This window comes from Lonchura striata, chromosome 1 (genome assembly GCF_046129695.1).
Source record: "Lonchura striata isolate bLonStr1 chromosome 1, bLonStr1.mat, whole genome shotgun sequence".
NCBI lineage: Eukaryota > Metazoa > Chordata > Aves > Passeriformes > Estrildidae > Lonchura > Lonchura striata.
Genome location: NC_134603.1, coordinates 97,873,281 through 97,896,340, shown reverse-complemented (window position 1 = coordinate 97,896,340; position 23,060 = coordinate 97,873,281). Strand labels below are relative to the sequence as shown.

At 36.7% G+C, this 23,060-nt stretch overlaps 1 protein-coding gene across 7 annotated transcripts in view; it reads left to right on the top strand.

Moving 5' to 3' along the window:
* Positions 1-23,060, top strand: part of CDH6 (cadherin 6) — a 103,434-nt gene that overhangs the window by 54,992 nt on the left and 25,382 nt on the right. For all 7 annotated transcript variants that reach the window (XM_021552333.3, XM_021552334.3, XM_077786125.1 and 4 more), the window contains 3 exons: positions 18,361-18,655; positions 20,079-20,198; positions 22,155-22,322. In XM_021552333.3, the coding sequence (XP_021408008.1) occupies positions 18,361-18,655; positions 20,079-20,198; positions 22,155-22,322 (583 nt within the window). The remainder of the gene's footprint in view (positions 1-18,360; positions 18,656-20,078; positions 20,199-22,154; positions 22,323-23,060) is intronic.

Sequence of the window (23,060 nt, the reverse complement as noted above, 5' to 3'; positions counted from 1 at the left end):
ACCAGATCGATAGCTTTATTACCCATACTTGTATTCCTCAATTTCATCCCTGTATATTTGCAAAATAAAGGCTTTTTAAAAAGAGATGAAATTCATGCCCCCAGTCATTCTAGTCTCAGACCTTAAGGAACTTGAAGAAAAGTTCTAGACTGGAATTATTCATTGCACTGCTGAATAACTTGTGAACTATGGCTATGCATTGAAGTGTGACTGATGGGCACAGTGACATTTTAACCTGAAGATATCTTTTCTTCTGGTTCAGAAACTGTAGCACTTGGCAGGGACTCAACCCAAAAATAAAATAAAAGAATTACATGAGCATCAAAGTCTAGCACTACTACTTACTAAAAATTTGCAACATCTGAGTTTGGTTTTAAAAGACATCTAGTTGTACACATGACTGCTTAGTACAATTCGAAAGGACTGAGGTAAATGCAGCTTTAAAGCACAGGTAAACAATGAAGTGGCAGTGCAACTGTATATAAAAATATATGCTACATTTCCTAGAGATCTTCAGATATACCAGGAGAAAAAAAAAAAAAAAAAGAAAATATCTGCCCTGTTCCAAGATCATACTCATAGGTATACTTACTCTTTGTATGCACTTGACAGCTTTGACATAGCAGTCCCACTGGCTACATAAAATCCATGTACTGGCATCCATCACTGAGTTTAGAGCACAAACCTAGAATCATTGTTACATAAAGGGATGGGATTCCACTTTCTTTAAGACTAGAGAATGATCTGAACAAGTCTTAAATCTTACTCGTTAACCCAAGAACAGTTTCTGGCAGTCTGCAATGGAAAGGACCAGCCTGCTTTCCTGGTAACAACAAGCACGACTGTGGAATGGTTTTGTAACACCTCTGGCTGGCTGGCTGGCACTAAAAGGAAACTTCCAGACATACTTTTCATTTTTGCTGTGTCTTATTGATGTTCATATAGTTCAAGCAGTATGCTCGCCTGGAAGCTATCTGATGTTACTACCTGTACAACCCATCATAAACAATCAACCTCTGCTGACAACTCCATTTTTCAAGGCAGATAAAGTCAAACTCCTGCTGGTATGTGGCTTGGCAAGGCAAAAAGGATACTGTGTTACTGTAGGCAAACCCAGAATCTTTTTGTTTCCTGTTGAAAGAACCTCTTGGAAAGATGAATTCCCCTCTGTCAAGGAATGATTTAAGGTACTGTTGACCCTGCTTTTGAGGAGGGGATGAACTAAATTTTATCACAGCATAGTTTCAGCAGTGTTTTTCTTTTTTTTTTTTTTTTTTTTTTTTGGTCTGATTTTACTTCTGGCCACAATTATTCTGAAGGCAAGTATAGCAGTGTATTTCAGCAGAAGCAAATGAAACAAAAGGCAGAATCTCCTCCAAACCATTGCAGGTAGAGGGACTAAGCAACATGCTGAGGCAAAATTATCTGGCTGTGAGTACACACAAGGGGCTATTTAAACAAAGAAAATTACAGTCCATGCCTTTTCAGCATTTTAGGGTAACATTACTCCAATGGCTAAAAGGTATCATATCTTAATTGGATGGCATTATAACTAGCAAGAGAAATCTTCACTTTCTCTCAGATTTTAGTGCACTAGTGTTCTGTACCTACCTTTAAAATTTTTGTACCCTGAAAATGCAAGATGTGAAAAGTCAAACTAAAATGACTCCCCCATCTGCAATTTTAACATCCTTTATGCAGCTTCATTGGCACTTGTTCTGTATTTGTTTTCCTTGCCTTGCAACTTGCACTATGATGCATACTTGATGCCTTCAGTTTCCTGTTCCAAGCACAGTGACTATTTGTTATTTTTACAGTGCCTAAAGTTAAAAGTTACCTTTGTAACTTCTGTTAATTCAGAGAGGATCACAAATGAATCTTCCATTCATTTATGATTATTAGAATAGCCTCTCTCAGGGTCTAGATTTTCCATTCTGCATTCAGAGGAACTGTAAGCATTAAGACCAGCCTTTTGCATGTGACAAAACTGATGTACAGGGAGGTTAAGTGGCCTTCCACACAGCTAAAAGTTTGAAATTTCACAGCAGAGATTGGAAAACAAAAAAATCAGAGTTCTTAGCCCCTTCCTTCCCCCCCCCACCCCCCCACCCCCCCCCAGTTTCTATGATTAGGTCACCTGCCTCCCTCTTCTGTAGGCCTAGTACTTGTCATTCTCTTAAAAAGTAGAACAAATGCTGTGGCGCATCTGTGCTTCCATTATTTTTCATCCATCAGTCATATTTTATGTTCCAGCACTTGACTTTCCGAAGTGCCCTTCATTTCTATATTGCATTGTACACACATACCCACACTTGTCTTGTATTCCTCTCTGAGAGATTTACGGGCTCTGGTAGAAGTTCTGTGTGCTGTCGGTCCCTGCGGAATAGAGATGACTCCGTAATGAGGGACAGTTGAGAGGTTAGAGGCCCACAGCGACAATCCAGAAACAGCTTGCAGGCTTTAAAACATCACACAGAGACTAAGAAAGGATATAATGAGCAATGGGTGGGATGGGCAAGGATGTTATTCAGAAAATGACAAGGCAGGAAATACAGCATGGTTAATGTTTACGATCATCATAATTGTGAATCTACTTGGCATCATCCTTGTATCCAAATATATTACACAATATAAGAGCCTTAAAACCATCTGTTTCAAACAAACTGCATTTCCTTCATTATGGCACATGATGGTACTTACAGTGTAACGATACAGAGCCTCCTCCCCTTCTTCCCATTCCGCCTACAGAAGCAAGCAAATCCTGGGACCCTCAAGGCAATATTTCTGTTAATTCTTGTTTTTCATAATTGTGTCCCAAACAAAACAGTTTTGTTTTCCACATGTTAATTACCCACTCATACCATGCTTACATTTTGGATCACATCTTTTCACAGATTATCCTGTTCTACTCTTGTTAGCAGTCTGCACATTGTCCTGAATTGTGTGTCCCTAGACTTCCAGCTGTAGAAAAACAGCTGAACATATTAATCTTCCTCTCTAGGGAGAGAGTACATGTGAAGTTCATGCTTGATTATGGATTATTTAGATTGCTGTTATTTGGAGCTGCATTACTATTTTCTTATTTGTTTGTATAGCACAATAGCATTTCCACTATGAAGCTGCAATATCATGAATATAAATTTTGAAGGCTAGGGACAGCTGAAAAATAAAATCCCTCTTTACCATTGTTACTCCACCATTTGCTATTTACAGTTGGCTTACCAAATAGAGTAAACCATAAAGCTTAGAGAAATCTCTTTATTAAATTAAATATATTGTCTGTGCCTCCCTTTTCCTTTCCTGCCATTTCCCTCATTGGTGAACATCAATTCACAGTGGGGCAGCAGCAGGTTGAGAGCTGTGGCCAGTCAGTGCAACATTTCAAAACACAAACTGAAAATGTGTTGCGATGTGAATGCCGACTGTTGATCTGTATGTGCTAATGCAGACTGTGGCTTGCTTTCACCATGAATGCAGTGAAAGAAACCTCAGCATGCACTTGCAAGTACTTCACCATGCAGTGAAGTTTGTAGTTGTCATGAAAGTCAGAGGTGGCAGATGAAGGAAAGAATTGCCCTGGAAGGAAAAAGAGAAGGAAAAAATATCAGTCTTTTCTCTCCTTTCTTCTAATTCCATTAAAAAACCCACCTCAAAACAGAAAAACAAAGGCTGTAAAGAAATAAAATACTGAGTGAGCTGGAAGTTAAAAGCTTACATTAAAGGACAAAGGCGAAACTTAGCAAATATTTACATTAGAATTCTAATTCCCACTGTTTTCTCAACAGAGTTTTCTATTTTGGAGTAGAATCTGATGAAGATTGCTGTTGTTCTATCCACAGCTAATTTATGCCATGTGGTACAGGACAGGGCTCCTGGAGAGATCAGCTGAAATGGCCTCTGGCTTTATTTCATATTTTGTCTCTTTGTGAAACATTAAGTGATGTTTCACATTAGATGTCTGCTGGAACAAAGGAGGTTTTAATGCATTGCACAGGCTCACATAATTATCATTTAGTCATCTTTAACGTATTGGTCATCTCTGCCCATTCTATATCTTCATGTTGGAGGGCAACATCAAGTTCAGTCAAGTCATTTGTATAACTTTTGTGTTTAGCACCATGTTGTCAGTGGAAGGTTCTCCCCGAAAGACAGAACCAAACAACATATGTGTACCTTTGGCTCTTTGACATACTTCCTTGTACCTAACAGCCCTTGCAATCAAGCTGATCAGGGCACTGGCAGAGGATTTAAAGGGCATGCAAACTGAGGTGTCAGAGCATTCATTCATAGTTCCTTTCCACTTTGTGTAGTTTTAACATTTCAAGTCAGTTGCTTAAAGCACAGTTAATGCTGCTTATATTGGCTAAAATTGCTCACAAAATGGGAATAACATAATTCCCACATCTTGGGAATAACAACTGCCAAGGGAGTTGTAGGCAAAGAGTTAATGCCTGTAGAAGAAAACTCTTGCATGTATATTTGTGGTAATTGTAAATTCAGGTGAGCTTGACCCTTATACTACTTGCAGGTAGATCCTATCAGGATCTACACCATTCACCTTACAAATATCTGTTATTTTACCTACAGAAATATTTTATGAACAATTTCCTTTAGAATTTTGAGACTGATAGTATCACAGCAATTATATGTGCTTCAGAGAGAATTCTTTCCTTTCATGAATACTAGATATTATATAATTAGGAGAGCATAGACACAAGTATTCTCACCAAAGGAATTCCAGGTTCTCCAGTCAAGATTAATATGCATTCCTAGATAGGCTATCCTGGATCTTGAACCTGAATTGGTGTGACTTTCCCTATTTTCAGAATTTAAAAACCTTCCCCAAAGACTATGACTTTTCAGACATTATAGAAAAAAACATTTCATCACTGTCACTGTCCTTAGATGCATCCAATTTTTTTTTTATGGAACTGTGTCCAATTTACTTAAAAGGTTCCTGATTTATTGGTTTTCTCTGCTGTGGATAATGCTTCACTCTACCAGAATTTTCTGCCTGACTCAAGGCTCTTTGGGGCCCGTGGGCAAAGTGCCATTCCATATCCCTGAGAAGTTCTCCTTTATTCATGACAAATGGATCCAGCATAACACACCCTCTGGTCAACTCATCAATCACCTGGGTGAAGAAGTTGTCTTAGGACATTCTGCAGAAACCTGGGTTGCTTGCACACAGACATATTGCCCTTCCAGCAAACATAAGAATGTTTAAAGTCCCCCAAGAGTACAGGGTTTCCTCCATCTGTCTAAAGAGGGCTACATCTGCTTCATCTCTTTGAACAGTCTGTGGCAGATACCTAATGTGATGTCTTGTGTTGGCTTGTCCTCTTCTTCAAGATCTCAACTATTTGTCACCTGTTTCAAAGCAAAGTTCCACTTACATGTGCTGATTATTTGCTAGTCCACCTCCTTGCCTTCCTGACCTGGCCTCTGTAAGGATCTACATTCTGCAGCAGCATTGATGTCACTTGAGCTATCCCTTCACAGCCTCACTAATGGCACTTTGAGGAATACTTACTTGAAAGAAGAATCTATTCAATGCCAGACTTGCCTAACATTTCCCATAAACATCTTTCTAGGTTGAGGAGTCTTCCTCAAAAGGGTCCTGTTGAGAGATAATTTTATATTGCATCTACTGCCTCACAAACCCTTTATTGTCTGGTTATATAGCACAAACTTCTGTTTAGAAACAAAGTTGGAGAACATAACAGAATGGAAATACTTATTTTCCCAGCTTCTGACCTACAGAACTAAATGACAGAAGCATGAAAATAGATTAAAGACTCAATTAAACTTATGGATCTGTATTAGTATCCTTTTTGTTACATCTTCATTTAAATCAGAATGTGGGTTCTCATTTGTGTTAGTGTTTGTCTGTATCCTCCCTTTTCCATCCCCCTTCTTCTTCCCTGACACACACACTTTTATACAGCATATAAAATTCATACACACATTTCAGGGTTTGATTGTCAGCATCAAGCACTCAGAATATCAAAGGGTCACCTTTGTCAGTAAGCAAAGGATGAGCATTTGCTTTCAAGCACATCCATCAGGGAGTAGTCAGAAGCTGTTACTTGCTGAAGAAGCCTGATGTTTTATTCAACTATATCCCACTAAAAACATTTCTGGATATTAGGCCAAGGTTTTCGGGGTTTTTTTTGTTTTGTTTTGCTGTTCATCTTTCAGCTAGCTTCTCCTGTACCGCCACAGGGGAATAGAGGTTTTCACAGACTGAGAAATAGATGTGCTCATATACCTTAGTTAAGGTGCTGTATTTGCTTACAATTTAATTATGAAGCATTTTTGAAAGTTCATGATTCCAAAGAAAGTACTTTTTCAGTGATTAAACAGATAATTCTGACCATTGATAAAGAGTAATCAACTGTCCCTGGGTAAATTCTCAGAGAAATCAAAGATAAATAAATCTGGACATCTAATACAGACCTATTTCACTAACTATATACATGACATAATTTAAAGACTAAAGGACATACACTAAAATTATTCTTGAAGCGCATGTTTGCTGAATGTACTCTTTTCAAAAAAATATTTTCTCCTAATCTTAACAGAATACCTGCTGCCATCTTCTAGTATATGAATTACCTTGTCTAATTGACTAATGTAGTAGAGGACAAAAGTCCCATTATAGTCAGTAGAAGGATATCAGGATATTGGAATTAATTTCCTCTGACTTGGAAAAAAAGCTGTAAAGAAAGTTGGTGCTCTTGAATTGTAGGCACAGTTCTAATTGAAGAAAGGAGCTTAGACATGCATCCTTTATCAACTCTTTGTATTCACATTGAATGTTATTACAAGTCAGGCACTTAATTTTCCTTAACTTCTCAAATGAGAGCACACATATTACTTTTCAAGGAATTTTTAAGATATCTCAAGCTACTTTAGCTAATATAGGCCACCTTGGAATTCAGAAACCCACCTACCTACCCATCCAGAGCTTTGGTGACAGTAACCTTCAGCTGGGGGATAATAACAAAAACCTGAGAACACTTAGATTTTCTACCATTGCAGCTGGATTAAGAAGAGCTCATCTGCCCCACCCTCTAAATACAGTAAGCTGTGGCAAAGCCACAATATTGCTATTCTAGATTCTAGTTAAATGATACCCAGCCTTTCCATAAACACAGAACAAATTATACACAAGGTTTTCAAATGATGTTATAATTATTACATACAGAACTGGACATTGTTAACATTTTACTGCAGGGAGAATGTAGAAGCATCAAATAGTGATCTAAGCTCAGACAGGAAGACTGTGACAAAAGACATATTAAAACTTGAAGCCAATGACTGGCTATTCAGCTAATGTGGTAGATTTGCGATGCTAGTAATGTCAGTCTCCAAAAATGACTCATACAGTTCTTGCAAGAATTCAGAGGTTTGAAGTATCATTCTTGATCACTGATTTGTATACACTAGATAAAATATTTTTTAAAATCTATTTAGTTCAGCTATTCAAAAGAATTTCCCTAGTACCTGAGCTAGGTTGTGAAAAGTCTGGAGTTGGCTCAGCCATTTATACTTTTTAGTAAGTTAATGCCGATGTCTCAACTAAAGCAAATCCTTATGTCTACCAGGTCCTTTTGCTACCCCACAGTTTGAAAACAGTGGCAAGAAGAAATAATTCTTGCTTTGACAAAGAAATCCAGATGTTTAAATAGATAGACCAAAAGCATAAAATAGGGATTTTAAACTGCCTTGGCCTGCCTTGAGAGAAGAACAAGATCTTCACGCTTTTGTGAGGGTAATTGCAGAAGTCTGTATAATGCTCTATTGTTACCATCACTACTGTTTAGCTGAAGAGAGCTCTTTGATCTTTCAAAGGCATAATAAAACCCAACTGCTCTAAGTAAAACTGGGAAAATTCAGTATATAACCATGGATTTTTATATTTTTTTTTAAGTAAGAGGTCATTTATTACTCAGAGTCAGAATTGTTTTGAGTTCCTTATAGTCTGAAAGGAAGACTGCTTCTTTCTAGTGTTATACAGTAGTTCAAAGAAGCTTGATAAAAGGACATGAAATTCAAGAGCCCATATGTATAGATATGAGACTTGACACCATGGTCTCTTGTTCTTTACAAATTAAAGACCTATTTGTCTTTGTAAGGGCAAACTTTGTAAATTCCTTCTATAATTTGGCTTAGAGATAATAGGAAGAGGAGCAAATAAAGTGCATTACCACAGAACTGCTTAGCAGCACTCAGCTCAAGAGAACATGAAGATACCTTTACCTAGTTTGTAGCTTTGCCAGATATTCATTAAGATCTGATAATCAGTTGACCCTAGAGACAAGGGCCATCAGAATAAGTTACCTTGCTAATCTGGTGTACTGCAGCACAGGACAAAAGCTCTTGTGCCACTGTCCCTGTTTAATCACAACAAAGAGCAGAAGCAGCTGGGGAACCCAAGAGGGAGAAGCCTGGAGAGGTCCCAGGCAATGTTGAAAGGATTGACATATTCCAGCTGATTTTTTGCAAAGCTGATTATCTGTGGCTGCGTGTTTGCAATTCAGGTTAGAAAACCCATTTGTGATTTTGAAGGGTGTGTAATAAAGGTGTGAGTCACCAGAGTATTCCTAGCTCCATACATTTGAAACAGAACAACAGGTTCCCAATTACACTTTGGGCAGCCTATTCCTTAAACCAAGGATCCCAACATCAGCCAAGCTGGAGTCCCCATCTGTCTCCCATATGGTCCTCACAGAAAGAGACTTCAAGCCTGCCTGGAGCTACCAGCCTGCCTGAAGGGTGTGAGCCTGAGGTTCCAAAGTGAGAGAACACATTACATATTGTCTCTAATCTAATGATAAATTCTTATTCCACTGCCCTTTATATTTCTTCTTACTTTTAATTTTTTCACTCCAGCACCCTCTATGCTTATTATAGTCATTTTTTCTGTGTTGTGTTTGTTTTTAAATCAAATGCCACCATCTTTTATACTGTTTGCCTTTTGTGTACCTGGTTGCTTGAAGTATGCTTAGTACTTTTTGATCTGTTCGTTTTCTCAATTTGTTAATCTCTGTGAAACTGGTTTTAGCCTCTCTTGGTGTCATTCATTTACCAGGAACAAATTGTCACTGCCACTTTTGCAAATGAATGAGAAAGTTCACTGACATTTTGAGACTCTCAAGAAAGACAGCATCACCCTGATATTTTTTTTTAATTCTTCTGCAATTCTTAGTATCAGGACAATATGTTTTGCAGATGATAGCACTTCTGCAGAATACTTGTAGCTTTTTTCACTGTTCGCAGTGGGTGCAAATTTAGCTTAGTTGTTGTTGTTCTTGAATCTCATAACTGCTTTTTTGTTTTCTTTTAAAGAGCTAGTAGTTAAGCTAAAGGTTACCCTTAAAGGATATTTTTTGTTTTACCCTTTGCATGTTATGCACCGAGGTTGTTATCTTAATAAAGCATTTGACTTATGTTTAATAGTTCAAGTATTGAATTCCTATATCCTTTAATATTTTTTCTTATTATTATTTCAATATCAATTTTTCTGCTAATTTGCCTGCTTGAATACAACCAGGGTTGATACACTTTTTATAAACAAGGTATCTTGCAGATATGTTCTTCCTATAAAAACACAGCCTGTTATGTATTATTATATTAATAGAATTCCACAGCTGAATGAGACAGGTTTTGAGGTATTCTTGGGTTTGCTATACTGACTCTTATGGATCAAAAATGTAAGCACAATCAAATAGACTATCTTATAGTATATTTTAAAATAACTCCAAATAAACAAACACACTAAAATGCAGGAACCTCCTATAACCTCAGTCATTCTTCAGTGCTCTATTTCATTAGTTTTTTATAGATTTAATGTTTTCAATCAGGACTTGGACTACTCAATGATCCTGTTAAATCCCTTCCAACTCAACATACTTAGTGATTTGATAATTCTTGATTTCATCTTCCCCTTTATTATAAGATTATACTATAGTAGAAAAAGAGAGAAATTAAAAATGGAAGGAATAGAAACAGGAAAAATGCAATGTTCATTAAATAGGAGTCATTAAGAAAAAAAAATCTAATAGACAATGCATGGTGACCAAATGGAAGGAGAAGGAACAGAAGGAGGAAAAAACGGAATATTTTAGTCTAGAAGAACTAGTTTGATATAGCAATGAAAATAGCAAACCTTTGTACTCATTTCTAGTGCAGGTAGGAGAATATTAACATTCCAAAATCTATGTCCATTTGTACAGAAGGGAGGCCATTGAAATGCAGCAATTACAGAAAACCAGCTGGAACATCAGCCCTCCATATCTGGCCTTTTCTTCACTGGCTCTTTTTGGAATCCACTTGACTTGAAAACAAGATACTGAGGTTGTAAACAGGTTTTCAGCTGAGGACTCAGAAGTGCCTATTTTGCAAGCAAAAGCTGTATATAGTCTGGGAGTCTAACAAAAAAAAAAAAAAACAAACCCAACAAAACCAACAAAACAAACCAAAAAGCAAAAAAAACCAAAAGCATATGGAATTATTATCTCTACATGCAGGATGAGGAAGAATGTATGTATGTGGGAGGAGGCTCTTAAAAACAGAAACAATGCTGGCACAAGAACAACACATCTAGTTTGGGAACAAGATCTTTTCTATTTTCCACAACAACTATTTCTTTGAATAGGAACTGTGAACCTGTTGCAGCTTTTTTCTTTGCTAGATATGGTGAGTGCCAAGCAAGATGAAACTACATTAATAAATTCAAACACTCAGGAATCAGCCACACTGAACCATATTCACATTTACTGTATTAACTATGGTATAGGAACTGTACTTTCCATATTAAACCAATCACTTACTATAGTTAACCCATTCAGTTACTCCATAAACTGTGACATCTGTAAAGGCAAGAAAGTGAATAAAAAATGAAAACTGCTGATGGCTTAGAACAGGAGATCTCAGGTGAGTGAGGAAATACAAAAGAGTGTGAATCTACTGAAAGTACCTATACTAACAGCTTAAGCACTGTCCCTGTGTGAAAGCATTGTTCCTGACAGCTGTACATCAAGTATCACGGTTCTGTGAACTGCTAGCACAGGTCTTTTGAATCTTATAATTTTTTTATTGTTTTATTTTCTTTGAAAATGGCAGTGTTTGTACCTTACTCCAAAGTCTGTCTCTTGATTTTTGATGCTATAGAATATAAATCTTATTATAATAATCAAATTGCTTTATAAAAGTGTGGCTGCACAACATATAAGTATGGAAAGAAACTATCTCTTATAGTTTCCGTAGGCACCAAGATCTGGAATCACTGTAGGATCTTTCTCCCATTGTCTTCAAAATTATTTTTAAGTATCTAGCCATCTAATAATCAGGTTCAGCATTCTAGCCTCTATCTCTACCCATTGACTTCTTCTAAATAGCTCTATAGTCCATTAACTTATTTTAAACTTAGTTTAATTTTATAGAGGAATAAAGGTGTCAAAATCTTTAATCTCTTGTACAGTTTGAAGAGCAGTAGCTACATCAGGCAAACAAACCTACTTTTTGCCTTGACTGGCTGGTCAGCTGGCTTTTCCATAGATGCACATATAAACCACCAACCACTGTGGCCCATGGTGATTCTTCTCCAGGAAGTATGTAAGGAACACGAGAAGTAGCACCATTTTGCAGTTTCTACGGGATTTAAGGACAAAGGCCAGAGCAGGAATTATTGAGAACCATGCAGTGATGTGAGTGATATGAGGGAGACAAGAGGTTTTGACTTAGGGCTGAGTTAGATAGGTTATGTGGTGTATGGAAGGATCCAGAGCTTATCATGATTGAGACAAAAAAAAACATGATACACACATCCATGGGAAATCTGGCCTTTCTAGTGATGCTGGATCTCTTCATGGACCTTCTGGAATATATTCTGGAAGAAAGCATCTTTTATGTCTTGAAATAAATGATTTGTGTAGGTATTTGCCTTGATGATACATTATATATTTTGCGTATATGGAGGTATATGGAACACATATGTGGTGGTTTGGGGTTATTTTTTGTGAGTTAGAAAGAAGTGTGTACTTAAACATCACCAGAATACACATAAATACTTATTACCTAATGTGCAGAGACAGTGACATTTTCTTTTTAACACGGAGTCACCAAGTAGAATGAAAAGTTTGGTGCTATTTGATGATAATCAACTAAAGGAGTCGGTTATTATAGTAACTGAGAGGTTTTGTTCATGCTGTTGGAGTAAAGAGCACCAGGAGAGCCAAGGAAGAGTGCAAGGTTGTTACTGCTTTTACTATTACAGCATTAGCAGTCTCTTTTTGCATGCTTTGTTTTTATTAAATGCTTCAGTATTGCAGTGTGTAACCTCAAGTAATACATATAGTTGAATTAGTTCATTACTAGACAATATTTTGGTGTTTGGAAGCAAAATTATATGCTATGAATATTCCCAGGAGTAAAACCATGATTCTCTTCATTAGCTACCTACCAACTGCTTGCTTACTATTTTAATAGTTGGTCTCTATTTCATTAATGTGTAAAGAGACAAAAATGGGACTACACCAACCCCAGAATATCAAGTCACTCTTAAAAACACAAATGAATAATAAGACACAATAAGCAGGCTTATTTGTGCATAATTGTAGGTTGATGGTTCAGTGTGTACATCCCAAGGTCAATTTACTTTGATCTTTGCAGAGATTCAGTTACTGCTCTGAAATTCAGCAACAAGCATGTAATATTCACAAAAGGGAAAGGAACTTGGTCTGTAGAGTGAATAGAAAACCATTTTACCCACTGAATTGCCAGGTATCCTAACCAGCAATATGACATTAGTGGGAGCTAAACTGCAATTCACAGCTGTCTTTCATAACCTAAAGCCACTTCACAAATGAGATTAAGTATGCTGTTTAAATCAGTGTTACAGAATGAGGTAGAGGAGGGGTATTATTTAACTCTGGAGAATAGTCACGGCCTGCAATTTCAGTTTTTTGGAATTTAATTACCACTACTCTAAAAGTACATTTTCAATACAATCTTGTTACAAATATCCGTGCTAGAAAGCCGCTTCTCTTTGGTGTATTCCGTTTAAACACACAAAATAAGTTAGTGGTTAGTCTTAGCCTATTAAAACATATGGGATCTCACTTCAATTATTCAGTTTTGGTTCTGATGTTTCATAAAGTTTCATATCAAGGTGAATTTAGCATGTTGAGAACAGGGCCTCAGGTTCACTGCCCAGGCCTGACTGTCCCTGTCCTCCTGCCCAGAGCCCCAGATTCCAGGTCAGCCATGTGGCCCTGCCCCAGAAACACCACGGCAGGGCCAGTCTCCAGCTCCTGAGAGCCCTGCCCAGCCTCACCATTCCCAGGAGGGTCCCAACACCCAGCACCAGGGCTGTCGTGGGCACCTGTGGTCAGGGACAGTCAAGCCTAGGCAGTGAACCTGAGGCCCTGTTCTCAACATGCTAAATTCACCTTGATATGAAACTTTATGAAACATCAGAACCAAAACTGAATAATTGAAGTGAGATCCCATATGTTTTAATAGGCTAAGACTAACCACTAACTTATTTTGTGTGTTTAAATGGAATGCACCAGAGAGAAGCGGCTTTCTAGCATGGATATTTGTAACAAGATTGTATTGAAAATGTACTTTTACAGTTGTGGTAATTAAATTCCAAAAAATTGAAATTGCAGGCCGTGACTATTCTGCTCTGCGCCTGTGTGGGGGGTGGGACAAGCCATGGCTGCCAGGCCCTGCCATTGTCCTCCTGGGGAGATGCTATTCCCTGCACCACAGCAGTTTATAGTCTTACTGCAAAAGCACTTGGAAGATGCCCTTAAATTTTTCCCATTCCTGAGTATGTAGAATGGATCCAACTTAATTCTTAAAATCCTAGTAAAATTTTCCTGGAGTATTACTTTAAAATGAAGCAATGCTATCTGTTGATATGATGTGAGATGAACACAAATGCTGTCAATATATTCAGTCCAGAAATAAATAAAAAATAAAGTGCTTGTGCAAAACTCTTTTGAGCAGAGATTTCACTTCCCTTTTCTTTGACGTTATGCAGAACACAATTCATTGCTATTACCCTTAGAGATTTTGGAGGGCTCTGCCAGAGATACTGTGGAGAATGAGGCTACTTAGATTGTAGATAATTTTAAGGAAAAAAAAAAAAAAAAAAAACAAGCAGCTCTCACTTTAAAATAGTTATGTATATGACAACAAGCAGAATGTCCAATCCAGGGAGCTGTTGCTCCAGTCCTGAGTGCACTTTAAACACCTCTTCATTTCAGCCTTCTCCATGTGCAGGCAAATGTATTTGAGTGGTTTGGGCCAGGACATTTGGGAGGAACTGAAGAAAGATAGAGGCTGGAGAGTTTTTATTTGACCATAAGTCATTAAAAGCAAACCAGATGGCTCACTTTACAGTGGTATTAAAGTAAAATGAGTAAAAGTATGCCTAGGGCATAGTAAAATCTTTAATTTGTCTTTCATCCTCAGCCTGAGCCAGTGATTGATAGACAATGTCAGAAGAGTGTCCAGATTAGATTCTAAGTGAATCAATTTATTATAATATTAATACAGGGCAATTGCTGATGCATTTACTTTTAATTGCATAGACTTAGCTCTTCACCATTTTGCTTACCTATGGGGTATTGTTCAGTTCAGCCACCAACTGAAATGAACGCCTATGAGTAACGCTGAGTTCCAACAGAAGTAAAAAATCTGTCCTAAAGTGGAGTACTTAAAAAATTGGCTGCACTAACTTTGTCTTGAGGAATGGTTATATGGTATAACCCAGATTACATGAGGGCTGTGTCTCAAATATTTTATTCTATCCCATGACTATCTTCCATGGTCCTTTTATTTGACTAACTTTATGCAGAGGATAATGGACAAACAGAGTGAAGCTATAATATCATGTATTGGCTACTGACTGTCCTGCTAAAACCATCTGCAGTATAATTTATGCACATATTTCATTAGAACAAACTTTCTTTGCAATGAGATGTCCGGATAGTGAAAAATAATTTCAACTTAAAAGGAAAATGGGGTTGTAATTGCCATTCATTTCATCCTCATAACCTTAAAATAGTGTTAAGTTTTATATACAAACCCCATCAATTGTATTTTTAAGTACATCTCACCTCCTGGCCCTTCTTCAGGACTCAATTTGCACTATTTTTTTGTTTGATGTTATTTGCAAAGTAATTGTGTTAACCTGGTAGTAGTAGCAATTTCCCTCTTCATATAGGTTTCACAAACAAAATATTACTTTCAAGATAAACTGACACTTAAAAAAAGAATATTGTCTTTGCCTGGGTAGATCTTTTCTACTAAATAAACAGTCAAGGACAGATAAAGTAATCTAAAATAATATTTTTTTTAATATTTATTTTCTTCACAAGGGAATGTTGCAAATTTGTAATCTGTGAGAAACCTTTTTAGAGATCTGCTTGGCTTTTTATTTTTCTAATATATATAATATTTTTTTTCTGAATAGAAGAGAACGAAATCCAAACTGTTTTGATAATGTAGTTATTATCCCAGCAATTAATCCAGTGGTGTGATACTGGTCTGTCCCAAAAAAACCTCATGGCAAGACCTATACTTCTTTACTGATCTCAAATAGATTTCTGTCGTACTTTTAGAGACCCTTTGTGAACCAGACTGATGAGGCCACACATGATGATGTGCTGTACATTCATCATTTGAAGAGCAGACTTAGCTCTCTGTAATATACATGTAGGACATGACCTCCCACAGATCAGACTCTCACAGTAAATAAGCTGCATACAGCCTGGCTAGCTGAGTGCTTAGTTTGTTGTGTCATGTCTTTAAAAAGTTGTAAAATAAAGATATTGTAAAGAATTTTATTCAAGGGAGCATTTTTTTAAAAAGATAGTTATTTAGATGGAGTTCTAAAGATTGAACTGTGGATGAGGATCACCTCATTCTCACTGTTGATGACACCAAGATATACTTTGTCTTGGTGTCCAGAGTCACAGTGGGTCTTAGACAAGTGAGTAAATTTTGGAGGAGAAGTGAAAAGTTAATAAACAATTTACTGGAAAAAAACATACAAGTTTCCACTTTTAGTTCTTTAAGTAGTCTAGGCTAGTTAAAGAATATTATGGAAAACTATTCCCAGTGGTTCCAGCACCTTTCCTATCTTGACCGTTTTTTGCTACTTGGTTCATTGAAACCAAGTGTAATTAAAATGATGATAAAAATGAGCTTGGGAGTTCAGCCTTTGCCAAGTCTCAAAACAGCACTATTCCATGACTCATACAAATTAATGATAGTCTGTTACTGAGTGCTGTTTTTCTCCCGTTCTGATACAGACAAAGTTAAACAGGCTTTCAAGGCAAACATAAGTTGAATTTTTGATGTTAAACAATCATAAAAATACATTATTTAAAAATTATTTTCATACCTTTTCGGTTGCAGGCTGCCTTTGACGAATGTTCTATTCAAATAACCAATTGAAATAGCTTTCTGCAGTAGACTTCTAGTCTGACTTCTTAACAAGCCGGACTGATAGATGTTTTTTAGAGTCTGAAGTTATGTCTAGTAAATAATATAATTCCTCTAGGCACCCTGGCCAAGGAAATTGGCCAGCTGAATAGGACTGAAGAGAACTCAATTCTATTTCAAATTTCAAGACTAGACTTCTGGGAAACTTGGTTATCCAAAAAACAGAGAAAATTGTATTGACTGGTTTTGTGAAGGAATATGAAGATTGTTCAAGAAAACATCTGCACAGAACCTACTTATTGCTATTCTTATTATCAAGAGAAAGGGCTCTGTGCAAAATTACACATAATGCCCATTTTGTCCCTGAAGGAGAAAATTAAGAAGAGTGCTTCAGCATGTGTGCTAATGATTAACCATGATGCATTATGATATTTTGTATTATTGGACAGTCTTGGAATGTGTGATGACAGAGAGTTTTGCCCATAAAGGCAGAGTTTTTGCATGGAACATATTTTCTCTAGGGATCATTGGCATATGCGCACACAGTGGAGCACTGTGCCACCAAGTGTGTTGTCTGTGGATTTCTGATTTGAGCAGAAAGTTGAAGGAAGCCCAGAACATTGACCATATGGTCTTGCTGTAGGCTGCCCTTGCAGCATGGTAGGGCCATAACCAGGCACAGCTGGAGTCTATGACAAGATTCTTTAAATCTACAAATCTTACTGTCCTCTGCATGCTATCCAGCAATGCTGAGTGCTTTGCAAAACACTCAACCAGAGTTTTTTTTCCTAACACTTATTCAGGAAAAGATAAGCAAAGAGTTGGTTGAGAAAATCCAGCTCTCCTAACTCATAAACAGGTTTCCTCTATGAAAGAAATTATTTCCAGGAATCTGCTGCCTAACAGATTTTTTTTCCCCCATTGACTTCATTGCCTATGCTCTCACATTGGAAGCCATTTTAATGTTTAATTTTTAAAAATTTTTATTTTCGGTAATGTAACAATAAAATAAGTTGTAGTTGAGTAGCCTGCATTTTAAGGCCTGGGGAATAAATAAGGCTTTTTAAATCACACCATAAGGGTGTGATTTAATCAGTTATGCTTTTTGTGTCACTCAACAACATTCCAAGAGATGTGGAAATCATCTGGTGAGATAAAAGATGATGGTTTGGGCAGATCATGTTTTGGATACTAATTATCATCATTATTTTCTTTCCCTTTCCCCCACCATGTTTCAGTTTTGTCTATGCCCCTTTGGATAAGGCAACTGATCTCTTCACTTCCAGTGCTGTAATGGTCTGTTGCACTTGCTTGACTCTGGCCTCAGTTTGCCAGATCTGTGAATGCATGTATTTATCTGCTGTTTGTGTATGTATTTGGTAGGTTATTTTATTGTGCACTATATGATATATTACATAATATCTATGGGACATAAGAGCCAAGCATCTAGAATTTAAACCCAAGAAGTGGCTTGGCTAGCCACTTTTTAATTCTTTATTTACTGCAATTCCAAAACACCCTGGTTTTTCACTGTAGGATATCATTGCCCTATATATTCCTAGGATTACACCTAAGTCACTAAAATTTGGATTTTATTGAAGCATATTTAGCTTGGGAAGGTGGTGTGCAGCTTCAGTTCATGGTTATCCTCAGGCAGTTTCTTGTAATATTGCTGACCATTTCAATTCTGACGTCAAGACACAACTCAATCAATTCACTGCTTCTACTGTAGTATCAACTCATTTCCCAAAAGCAGTGTGTAGCCTTCTGGCTGAGTATTACTGTTTGGAAAGCATATATCATGATATTGGTTAAAATATCTAGAATTGTGTCCAAATTATTTAATTTTTTTTCCTTTTTTTTTTTTTTTTTTTATTCCCATTTCACCACCAGCTGCATTCAGACCAGGATAAAGGAGATGGATCACTTAAATACATCTTATCTGGAGATGGAGCAGGAGACCTCTTCATTATCAATGAAAACACTGGTGATATCCAGGCCACAAAGAGACTAGACAGGGAAGAAAAGCCTGTATACATACTCCGTGCCCAGGCCATAAACAGAAGGACTGGAAGACCAGTGGAACCAGAATCTGAGTTCATCATTAAGATCCATGATATCAATGACAATGAGCCAATGTTTACAAAGGACGTTTACAATGCCAGCATTCCCGAAATGTCAGATGTTGGTAGGTGCTAACTAATAACTGGTTTCAATGTCTGCTCTGACTTCTTTCTGTGGAGTTATTGAAGGGCCCAGACTTTACAGGTGTCAAATAGAGACATCTGCTATTTGGGGCTGAACTAAAAGAACCTGAGGCATTAAAAAAACTTAAAATCCAGGAAAATAGTGGCAACAGTTTGCTGGAATTCAAGGTGTCATCTGGGTGAAACATGCTCCCTCTGTTGTACCACAAAAAAATGCAAGTTAATGCCATCTGGTTTAATGTCAATGAAATTGAGTTGAGCTCTGTTACATAATACCTGAGTTTAATGCATGTTAGTAATATGGTATTTTGTGGTCATCTGTGTCAATATCACTCCTAGATATGTTCAGCAACCCTTATTTAGTTCAGGAAGGTAAACAAAATGGAAAATGGGGTACAGAAGGGGCTGTACACATTTCTGTCACCCATTGGTTCTGCAATATGCCATTAACTTCCTATGACCTTTTTTGTTCTTTCCATGCAAAAGAAAAGAGCTCCAAAGTCCCTTTAAGTCCACTGAAATCTTTCTATTGATTTAAAATATATGGATCTGTAAAAATCAATCAAGGAAAAGAAACAACAAAGAAAAAACAAAAAACAAAACAAACTTCTTTGGAAAATTATTTTAAGATAAGGTCTTTTTCTGAGAAATTGAGAGGTTTTGATTCTTAGATTCTTAGGGAGGTAATTTTGATTTCTTTGTCAGAGAGCAATGGATGGTTGAAGTCCACAAAACACATTTCTAATTTGAGATAATGTCCAGGGAGAGAAGCATTAATTAATCATGATCAAGAGTGAGATTAAAAAAAAGCTCAAGCAATATGAAAATAAAGACTTTGGGGCATACTCATTCATGAGGCTTGTCACATGGATGAAAACTCATCTGATGAAGTGAAAACCTAATATTCAAATTTTAATATGTGAGCACTTTATTCACAAATGGTTTTGAATGCCAAAATCTAAGCTAATTTTTTATGCATCTTAACACTTTGCCTAAGATTCAGCACCATTTCTTTCTTTATAAAGCACGTGAAGAACCATATTTACATTCTTATGAGTACTCATTACTTTATGAGTATGACTAGATTTGCAAAAGTATATTTTTGACCTAGATTCAAGTTCTGAATGCTTACAATATCTGGAGAGGGGTGCATTTTTGTTTTCCTTCATGAAGGAAGGATCCACATCCCAATCAATAACTGTGTTTGAATGAGTTGAGAATAAGGTATTATTTTGAGTTTATGTCATGTCCTTCATGAGCAGAGAAACTTCTACAAAATAAGAATATTTCTAAATTTCTGCCACAAGTCTGACCTGAACATGAATTCTTTTTCTCTACATCATAAACTGTCTTGGCCATGAAAAAAACCTATTAATTTTTGTTTTCATTAATTTTTCACTGCAGGTACCTTTGTTGTGCAAGTCACTGCAACTGATGCTGATGATCCTACATATGGGAACAGTGCTAAAGTTGTCTACAGCATTCTCCAGGGACAACCATATTTCTCCGTGGAATCTGAGACAGGTCAGGGGACCTTATCTGTCATCCTGTGACAATGTCTGTAATTCAAAATGACATGCTAAGCCAAGCTAGGATATATTACTAAAAAATCTTTGAAGAGATTACACCTTACTCAGTGCAAAATCTGACAAATTTAATAGAGCGATACATCTGTAAACATGACACCTACATTATTTCAATCTTACCAGCAAAATCTAATAAATACAATTAGTACTAGTTGTGAACCACTTTTCAATTATTTTTAACAAGCAGTGGGTACAGAAACTGCAGTGGATGCTTAAATTAAACCAAATAGGTTGGCTTTTAGTTGAAAGGGAGAAACAGGTGGGTGTGGAAAAAAGTGCTTAATCCTCATAGATGTTCATAATAGCTAAATTAAGACTGAGGGTTTGTTCAGGTGAGTTTTCTTTCTCCGTCTGCTTCTTCAAAACTTGTTTAAAGTAATTATAATTTCTTGCATCTGCAACATATCACTTTAATGCTAATTTTATGAAAGAAATCTTAATTAAGAGTAATGATAGAAGGTAAAATTGACTGTTGCGTTAAAGTAGAAGTTCACAAATAGAATCCTAAAGTTCTGAGTTCTGTTTTTGGAAGATGTTTAAATTATACACAGTGACTGGAATTTTTAATAGTTTGACTAACAGACAGCTTTGGAAACTGTGCATATATACACTGCCTGACTAAATCTGATGTACCATTGACTACTTGACTACATAGATAGTCTCTTCCCAAGCTTTTTGACTTAAGTTTTCCAAAAAGAAACAAACCATCTCAAAAAACTCTTTCAGTGGAAACATCCACTGTGTTATGTTGCTGGAAGCTAGGGAAATCGGTTCTCCTCAGCATCCTTACAGGAAAGAAATGGATTATCCCAGACGATTCATGAGGTTTAGGTTTGTTTCTTAGATAAAACTTAGAGACACAGGCATGGAAAAGGAAGGAGACACTATACATCTGAAAGTGAAACCTGAGTTGAAAGGGTGCACACAATTCTGAGAAAAGGGAGAGCCAAGATCAAAGGGAGCTTCCCTTCAAGCATAAGGTATTAGATAACAGAAGCCAGAATTTTTGCACCGATGCACTCTTTCTGACATGGGCAGTACAGTACGTACTCTTGTAGAGTTATAATAGGGATAAAGTAGCTGGGAGTTCACCAGTAATAAACTTTGTTCAGGAGGTTTTTGTGGGAGACGGGAAGCTAAGTAAACCACAGTCTTGATCTTCCTGCCATGGAAATCAATTGCAGAACTCCTAGAGTGAAACATGTCTCTTTCAAAGCCACTGTGAATTTTGTCATGGATTTCAGGACTTGAATTTCACTCCTTTTGCCTACAAAGTAGTCAGTTCTTACCTTGAGAAACCAAGTGAGAATGGAAACACTTTGCTTTGTGGTAAATCTGAATGATTGAATTTCAGTAGTAGTTGGCCTTATAACTGGTATTTGTGCCTTTGAAGAAGGAAGTAACTGGCAAATTATTTCAATCAGTGTATAAATAGAAGTATATATACTCAGGCATGTTTGAATGCTCATAATTTTCTTAATTAATTTCTTTTCTTCCATTTAATGATGCTGCACTCTTTAATGGTGTCTTGCTGAAGTTAGCTTTTCTAATTTTTTTACCACATCTGTCAAAATAATGAACAAACAGCCTTTTTCCAGTTCAGTGAGAGATTTTAGCATGGAACTGAGAGACGGTAAATAGTTATGTAAAATAACATGGCTCACAAATAAGTAGAACATTTTTCTGTGGGTACCACTTATACTGTGTCTCTCACATAGGCAGGAGCCTGAGATGTGACATGACAAGTCTGTAATTTCATGAACCATCTCATAAGAGTAAATATTTGTACTGGGCAAAGTTTACTTGCTACGCAGAGTTTTTTGTTCTTGTAATAAGAATTTTCATCAAAGTCACTACCTGTGAACCCTCCACTCTTTAATTTTCATGTTTACAGGCATTATTAAAACTGCTTTACTGAACATGGACCGTGAAAATAGGGAGCAATACCAAGTGGTCATCCAGGCTAAAGACATGGGAGGCCAGATGGGTGGATTATCAGGAACCACCACCGTGAACATCACACTGACTGATGTCAACGACAATCCGCCTCGCTTCCCCCAGAGTATGGAATATTTACATTCTATGTTCTAACACTAAAATGGACAAAAATGGTTCTCAGGTTTTTTTTTTGGTTTTTTTGTTTGCCTTAGATATTGTTTCTTCTATTGTGAATTTAGTGAATTTAGTTCCTTTAGGAAAGCAAAAGAGAACACATAACTAAGCAATAGAATCATGCCAAGATTAATTGCAATAACTGGGAAATGAATATTTAATATTTTCAGTCCAGTTGCAGTTGACAGTCTGAGAGGTGAATTAATGTGCAGAAACAACTCCTATTTTTCCTACTTTTTAAATAACTGATCAACATAATCTGTATTTCTTGTTCACTACTATTTCTTTCAGGCTTTGTGATTGATTGCATTTTAAGGTATCTGTTGTAATCTAATATATTAACCTCTTGAAACAAATTTATTTAAGTATGCAAAAATATTCCAAGAACAATTCTATAGAAAGGAGTATTTATAACCAGAAATCATTTGCTACAATGAACTTTACTATATTCTTTGCATACAGAACCAGAAGCACATACATAAATATACCAGGTGTTTCTGCCTATTTACTTCCCCTCTCTCAAATAATTCAGTAGATATCTGTGTGAAGCTTATGGGAATCAATTGCACCAACTCTCTTAGAAAGTAATTTCTATTAATGACCATTCATTGCTGTAAGGGATTCAAAGTGATTCAGCTTTCATCCTCCTCTCTTTCCCTCTCTCTCTACGTCCTTCTTTCTCTGTCTA